The 8,675-nt window shown below is 38.8% G+C and overlaps 1 protein-coding gene across 7 annotated transcripts in view; it reads left to right on the top strand.

Moving 5' to 3' along the window:
• Nucleotides 1–8,422, top strand: part of ZNF510 (zinc finger protein 510) — a 27,366-nt gene extending 18,944 nt beyond the window's left edge. For 6 of the 7 annotated variants that reach the window (XM_017871477.1, XM_017871481.1, XM_017871483.1 and 3 more), the window contains one exon: nt 2,564–8,422. In XM_017871477.1, the coding sequence (XP_017726966.1) occupies nt 2,564–4,170 (1,607 nt within the window). In that variant the 3' untranslated portion in view covers nt 4,171–8,422. The remainder of the gene's footprint in view (nt 1–2,563) is intronic. The other variant, XM_017871478.1, reaches the window with a different exon arrangement.
• The last annotated feature ends 253 nt before the right edge of the window (nt 8,423–8,675 follow it).

Genomic DNA, 8,675 nt, shown 5'->3' on the forward strand with positions numbered 1-8,675 from the left:
TTTATTTATTTATTTATTTATTTATTTATTTATTTATTTATTTTTTTTTTTTGAGACGGAGTCTTGCTCTGCTGCCCAGGCTGGAGTGCAGTGGCTGGATCTCAGCTCACTGCAAGCTCCGCCTCCCGGGTTTACGCCATTCTCCTGCCTCAGCCTCCCGAGTAGCTGGGACTACAGGCGCCCGCCTCGTCGCCCGGCTAGTTTTTTCTATTTTTTTAGTAGAGACGGGGTTTCGCCGTATTAGCCAGGATGGTCTCGATCTCCTGACCTCGTGATCCGCCCGTCTTGGCCTCCCAAAGTGCTGGGATTACAGGCTTGAGCCACGGCGCCCGGCCAAGAACTTTTAATATGGCCAGTAAATCTTAGAAAATGTGTTCAATCTCATTAGTTTTCATGGAGCACAAAATAATATATGAAATGAGATATGAGGTGAAATAACAGATACGAAGCGAGTTTACAAATATGGCAATGCCAAGTCTTGGTGAGTATATGGAATGTTAGACACCCTCCACTGACTGGAAATATAAACTAGTAAAACCACTGTGATATCAGGAGGATGTTTTCTTTTTCTTTTTCTTTTTCTTTTTCCCTTTTCTTTTTTTTTTGAGACGGAGTCTTGCTCTGTCGCCCAGGCTGGAGTGCAGTGACACAATCTCAGCTCGCTGCAAGCTCCACCTCCCAGGTTTATGTCATTCTCCTGCCTCAGCCTCCCGAGTAGCTGGCACTATAGGCGCCTGCCACCATGCCTGGCTAATTTTTTGTATTTTTAATAGAGATGGGGTTTCACCGTGTTAGCCAGGATGGTCTTGATCTCCTGACCTCGTGATCCGCCCGCGTCAGCCTCCCAGAGTGCTGGGAATACAGGCATGAGCCACCACATCCAGCCTCTTTTTTTAAAATTTCCATAGGTGTTTGGGGAACAGGTGTTGGTTACATGAGTAAGTTCTTTAGTGGTGATTTGTGAGATTTTGATGCACCCATCACCCAAGCAGTATACACTGAACCCAATTTGTAGTCTTTTTTCCCTCTTCCCCTCCCCACCCTTCCCTCACCCCACATCTCCAGATTCCATTGTATCATTCTTATGCCTTTGCATCCCACCAGGATGTTTTCTAATCAAGGTATACTTTTACATATGTTGTAGCCAAGTAATTCCTTTTCTAACCGTATGACCAACAGAAAGATACGATTGTGTTCTCTGGAATACATAAAATAATATTAATGGCAGTATTGTTTATGTTTGGCAAAAATTGTGCTCATCAACAGTAGAATGGAGAAACAGTTGTATTCTTTAAGGAAAAATTATACAGCCACATAAAATCTTGTACACTGATTACAAACACGGTATTAACCAAAAGAAAACAAAAAATATGCATATATGGTTATATTTATGTAAAGGTCAGAAGCAGGCAAAATTCAACTACATTTTTAGGAATTCATATATTGGTGATAAAACTGAAGAAAATCAAAGAAATGATTACATAAATATTAGGAGAGTGTTGAATTCTAAGCATAGAGAAGTTATAACCAAGCAGAGGTACACAGGGATTTTTGCAGAGCCATTTGTGTTTCATGACATGGTTTCTGATTCCATGAGTGTTCATTTAATACTATTAAGTTGCACGTGAAAGTTTTATGCAGATATATATTGTTTCATGCTTAATAAAATCTTAAGAGGTAAGCGAGAAGTGGCAGATGATATTTGCAATATGACCTGTCAAGGATAGGCATTTAGAATGCATAAATAATCCAGACCTCTCTTAAGTGTCATTTTCACAGTAAAACTTTCTGTGATACCCTATTTAAAATTGTACCCCTCATGTCAGATTGAAATGTGGAAACTTAGGATGGGATGATCAGGTTCACTTAGCGCTGAGTTCTGATGGAATACATCAATGCTATGACAGCCAGAATGGAGCAGTGCATCTAAGTTAGTTGCAAGAATGCATTTTAATTTCAACAATCTTATACTTGCTATGAATCACAACCATAAGATGGGTTAGAGCTGTAAACTTTTTCATTTAATCATAAAGGAGTTGGTGCTGTTATAAATTTAATTTGATGTTGAATTGAGGGATATCAAATTGTAAGAATGTAGATAGTAGACTATTCTAACCATTATAATCTAGATAATGTCAAGACCTAGACTGTAACTTACTTTCAACTGTAATTTACTTTCAACTATTTTCCTTGTTAAACTACTTACATTTAGAGTTTTTGTTGTATTTATCCCATTCTCTGTTTTTCCTGCTCCCTAAAATAACTACTCCTATAAAAAGCTTAAGTTTTATTTTCTTTTCTTTCCTCTCTCCACCCAGTTAGGAAAATCTTACTAATCACATGCAAAATATGTATTCATTACCAGTTTCCTCTCCCATTTGCACTATAGCAATATTATTTTTTAAAGGAGGGTGGTCTGAGATGTATGTATTTACACACACACACGCACATCTGAATTATTTAATCTTGATAAATCATTAAGCGCAACATAGGCTGTATGTTGATAAGCCCTACCCACAAAAGATGTAGGAGTCATAAGATGTTTTCAATATTTCTGTTTTAGAAGATTACAGAGGTGATGACCTGATCAAGCAGAACAAGAAAATCAAAGACAAACACTTGCAGCAAGCAATATGTATCAATGATAAAACATCGAGTACAGAGGAAGAGAACGTTTTGGGGAAACCATTTACTCTGCATGTAGCTGCTATTGCTTCAACAAAAATGTCCTGCAAATGTGACTCATGGGGTGTGAATTTGCAAAGTATTTCTGAATTTGTCATTAATAATAGAAACTATTCAACAAAGAAAATAGGCTGCTGTAATGTATGTGAGAATTCACCTTTCAAAATTAACTTTGAGAAAACTCAGACTGGAGAGAAATTTTATGAACATAATAAAAACATGAAAGCTCTCAATTATAATGAAAATCTTCCCAAGCATCCAAAGTTTCACACTTTGGAGCAAACTTTTGAATGTAATAAAATTGGAAAAGCCTTTAATGATAAGGCTAACTGTGTTAAACATAAGAGTCCTCACACAGGAGAAACATCCTCTAAAGATGATGAATTTAGGAAAAATTGTGATAAGAAAACTCTCTTTGACCACAGGAAAACTGGCACAGGGAAGAAACACCCGCATCTTAATCAGTGTGGGAAATCCTTTGAGAAGTCACCTGTGGAGGAATATAATAAATTTAACATGGGTATAAAACATTATGAATTAAATTCAAGTGGAAATAATTTCAACAGAAAGGCATACCTCACTGATCCTCAAACAACTGTCACAGAAGAGAACCCATTGGTAAATAGTGACAGAACACAGACTTGGGTTAAATCCTCTGAATGTCATGAAAATAAGAAATCCTACCAGACGTCGGTTCACAGAGTTCGCCAGAGAAGTCACTCGAAGATAAAACCCTATAAATGTAATGAATGTGGGAAATCCTTCTGCCAGAAAGGACATCTCATTCAACATCAGAGAACTCACACAGGAGAGAAACCATTTGAATGTAGTGAATGTGGAAAAACTTTCTCCCAGAAGTCACACCTCAGTACTCATCAGAGAATTCACACAGCAGAAAAACCCTATCAATGTAATGAATGTGGGAAAACGTTTGTCCAGAAGTCAACCCTCAGGGGACATCAAAGAATTCACACAGGAGAAAAACCCTATGAATGTGGTGAATGTGGGAAAACGTTTGTCCAGAAGTCCACCCTCAGAGATCATCACAGAATCCACACAGGGGAGAAATCCTTTCAATGCAATGAATGTGGAAAAACGTTTGGCCAGAAGTCAAACCTCAGAATACATCAGAGAACTCACACTGGGGAGAAAACTTACCAGTGTAATGAATGTGAAAAATCCTTCTGGCGAAAAGATCATCTCACTCAACATCAGAAAACTCATACGGGAGAGAAACCATTCAAATGTAATGAATGTGGGAAAACTTTTGCCCGGACATCAACCCTCAGAGTGCATCAAAGAATTCACACCGGGGAGAAACCATTTAAATGTAATGAATGTGGGAAAAAATTTGTCCGGAAAGCAATCCTGAGTGATCATCAGAGAATTCACACAGGGGAGAAACCCTTTCAGTGTAATAAATGTGGGAAAACTTTTGGCCAGAAATCAAACCTCAGAATACATCAAAGGACTCACAGTGGGTAGAAATCTTATGAATGCAGTGAATATGGGAAATTATATAAGAAGTCAACCCTAAGCATATACCAGAAAATTCAGGGAGAGGGGAATGCCTATTGATGTAACAACTAGAAAATCCTTTTGACAAAAAGAATACCCCATTTGATATCAGAGATACACAAAAAACAATTGAGGGTAGTGAATGTAAGAAGACAGTCCCAGAAGTAAACCCTCACAGCGAATCAAAGAATTCACATAGGAAAGAAACCAGATGAAGATGAATGCAGGAAGAATTGTGTCCAAAAGGCAACCTTCCGAGTATATCGAAGAATTCACACAGGCTTCTCTTCTCTTTTCAGAGTACTATGGATAGGCCTGAATGAAGTCATACCCTATTAGATAGCTCCCACACATCACACAGGCTGGTAATCTCTTCACCAATACCAGTTTCATTTTATTCCGGGCACATAGTCCAAACTTCCCAATCTCCTTTTCATCCAGGTGGGACTTTGTGACTGGCTATTAAGATGTGGATGTCCATCCCAGTCTGAAAAATAAAGAGACTCCCCTAACAAATTACCAGGGCCCTGTCACAACAAAATGGATATCATTTCTAGGACAAACTTGGTTCCGTGCTTGAATGCAGCATGGTACAAGATAAGTCAGCGTGCCTGAATGAATATATGCAGCAAAATTCTCTTCTGCCTCTTTCCCAGTTGAACATGATGTGAACAAAATTTAAGCTTATACAGTAGTCCCCCCTTATCTGCATTTTCACTTTATGCAGTTTCCATTACCCATGGTCAACTGCACTTTAAAGTTATTAAATGGATCCAGAAATAAACAATTCCTACATTTTAAATTGCACCCAATTCTGAGTAGTGTCATGAAGTCTCATACCCTCCTGCTCTCTCTCCCATGAGGGGTTATCGAATCATTCCTTAGTCTAGTGTACCCACACTATCTGCCAGTTAGTCACTTACTTGGCATTTTAGTTATCAGATCACCTGTCAGGGTATGGCAGTGCTTGTATTCAAGTAACACTTACTTTACTAAATAGTGGCCTCAAATTGCAAGAGCAGTTCTGGCATGTTGTTATAATTATTCCATTTTATTATTAGTTGTTAATCTCTTGCTATGCCTAATTTATAAATTTAACTATCATAGGCATGTGTATATATAGGAAAAAAATATAGTATATACAGGGTTCAGTATACCCGTGGTTTCAGACATCCACTTGGGATTCTTGGAGAGCATCCTTTGTGGATAAGTGGGGACTACTGTATTCTGTTGAGCATTTACATGTTTGAGTCTATTTGTTTCTACACATAATTTAGTTATCTTCTGCTAGGAAGGCAGAAAGCTGCTGTGTAAGCCAAGCTTAAGTCAACCAGAGGGCACAAACCTTATCAGGAGGTTATAAAGTCAAGGAGAACCTCAAATATGATTAGAGAACTGTGGAAAAGACATCCTTTTAATGTAATGAAATTGATAGTACCACCTGATACAGGGCTTTGCATGAACCTAAAAGTCCGTTGGCTGAATGGTGAGCAGCCACTGTGCAGTTCAACGTAATTGTGCCTTGCTTAATTGCACAAAGGTACTTCCTCCACACCTCCTGACACCTCCATATACCCCAGCTACATCTGCTTTAAGGAGGAGTTTTCCCTGGCTCCAAAGGCCGTTGGCACCCAACCAAGTATTATGGGAAACCTCCAAGGAGGGGAGGGGCTCAAATTTATATGGCTTTATTAAATCCATGCCCAAGACAACATCTTACTAGTTCATATGGGGGTCGAGGACATCTAGATTTAGCTAATGGCGTTTGGGTAGGGAAGGCAAACAAATGTAATAACCTTATGGATGAGGTACTTTGGGCAAGTGGAGTGTACTACAGTTACGTTTACATCTGAAAGTATAGTAGGGATTAATTCCCATCAGTTATGGAGAGAATTCTAATTCCCTGTAATTCGCATAAGTCATAGAATTCTAATCAGGAAGAATTGTATGCAAAGATACGTCTGAGGTCCAACAGCTCTGATCATTTTGGGCTTCAGGTCTCTGTGACTGGTGATTTCGTGGGTTGAAACTTCTGGCAAAAGGGAGCAGCCCTTGGGAGCTGGGGGATGGGGTTGACTTGATTCCCTGACAAGGCTTCCAGGTCCATCCCTTCTGAAAAGCATCTGTTAGTTTACTCTTGGGCTCTTTTACACATTGGATATCTCTTCCCTGGGTAGAGGGCTCTGACCTAAAATTCCAGTTTGGGAGTGTGTCGTCTTGGACTCAACAACTAACAAAATGAAAAGGACCCAGCAAGCCTCACTTGTGGAGTGAAAATGGAGCATTCAGGAAAGCAGCCATCCTGGCTCCACAGTATGTCAGCTGTATATGCAATAGTAGTAGCTGTCTCTTAAAAGGGAAATAATGTATCCCCTCTTTCCTGAAGGAAGCAAAGTTGCTGGCTTATAGAGTCCTCAATTCGTAGAGGTTACTGTAATTGGGCCTGGCTCACTGATGGTTTCACTAACTGAAACTAGGATCCTAGTCAGTGCCGTTAAGAAACCCAGAGTGAAACGGTCACTCCTCTCAGTGGAAAGAACACAGTGTTCTCAGCTCTGGCCAATACTCCATTTGATAAACCTTGTTACATTTTTGTTAAACCTTGGGCTCTGGATGTGGCCTATTTGATATTCTAGTTGGAAATTATATATTAAAAAGCACCCTTTAATCCTTTGTACATGGGGGGTAAAAGTCACAGCTGCTTAGTACAACCATCTGGGTTGCTCAAGTAGATGCCCATAATAAGAGACTATTTTCTGATGAGACTGACTGGAATCAGCCTGCCGATTGAGCTTTCTCCATCCAGATTCTGACCATTGCTACTTGGATCCATCATTTTACTGGTATGGCAAAAAGTCACCCATTTCACACTGGGTACAAAGTAAAGGGCTCTTTATCTGATGCTTCCATTGATGTCATTGGATACAAGAATTTACAAAATTTTTTTCCTTCTGGATAAATAGCAAGTACTTCATATGCCATTGATTAATTCAGCTTTTTCCCACTTTAAATATCCCACTAAAGATATTCAATTTAATATCTTTATATACTAAATTGTCATTTGTAAATAGTACATATGACTGATTAAACATTCTGATATTTTAGTAACATCCTTTTGTGAATAGGACTGGCATGTAGAGGAGCCATAATACCCATCTTTCTGGCCTGCTATTGAATTTTTCACAGAAGGATAATTGAACCAAGTTTGGAAAAACATCTTAGGATTTAAGAACTAGAATATTACAGGCCAGTTACATTGTAACAGTAGAACTGCCAGCAGCCTTACCAAGAAAATGCATTGACAATAGGAGAACATAAGTTACCCCTGGAGAGAAGCAGATATGACAGGAAGATTAATGGTACACAACCCAGTTAGTACCTGTTAGGACCAGTTAGTCCCTGAGAATCAAAACATCACTGTTTACTCTGTTTTTTTTAATACTTTGTAATATAAAGCAAGTCTTTCTTTAAACTTTTTTTACGCAGACTCAGAAAGAAAATATTTAAAATCATCTCTCTCCCTGCCCCTTTTAAATAGGATATTTGAGGATTATGATTGGGTTTGATATTAAGGATCAGGAACCCTGTAGGGTGGAACTGATTCACTCCGGCGGCCTGAGTCACTGGGAGGCCAGGTGACAAAGCCCCATGACTGGGGACTCATGCTTTACCTGCTGTCCCTTAGCAGAGGTAGGCCCACGGGATACCTTTCCATACAGTACATCACCAATTGGAGACCATGGGCTCTAGTCATGTATGCTGCTTCTCCCTGCCTGGTTGATCTCAGCAATTCACGGTCTTTTGCTCTGGCAGATGGATGCCTCATCTAGAGACCCTGGAGGAGCATTCTCTGTGTGCCCACCCATTAAGGGCCTTCAAGCTAATAAAGATAGAAAACAAGGCAGGAATTTTTGTCTGTTTTATTCACAATGTATCTCAAACACATGAAACAGTCCCTCTTTGTATTAGGCACTAATACTTGCTGAAGGTGCAGTTATCAAAGTGAAATCTGAACATTGTTCCTTTTGATGTTCCAAGTTATCTTTTGAGGTGATTAATTTATTATAAATAGGTAAAATATTGCTATAAGTTCTCCATTTACGGGTATTTCATAAATTTTTAAAACTTGTTCTTAATCTTCAGAAGTGTACAGACGTGTTCTTCGGATCTTTGTCAACCAAAACATGTATTTTCAATAAATTGAGATTCCCAGTTCAAAGTTATGTGTACACATTTAATCAGTTTATTAGTATTGTAGAGTATAACTTTTTTTTTTTTTAGCTTTGCTTCCACACAAATACGTTGTTAAGTACCAGTCTAAGGAATTTTGCAAAACAATAATGTAAAAACCCATTTCCAAGATCAACTAGATGGGCATGCAAAGAAAATCTGGGAATCATCACTTTAATCCATTTTAACAATAGTTCCCCTCATTTTTACTCTCCAAATAATCCTTCTGTCAGTTCAAAGGA

Source organism: Rhinopithecus bieti, unplaced genomic scaffold, assembly GCF_001698545.2.
Source record: "Rhinopithecus bieti isolate Rb0 unplaced genomic scaffold, ASM169854v2 scaffold_6063, whole genome shotgun sequence".
NCBI classification, from domain to species: domain Eukaryota; kingdom Metazoa; phylum Chordata; class Mammalia; order Primates; family Cercopithecidae; genus Rhinopithecus; species Rhinopithecus bieti.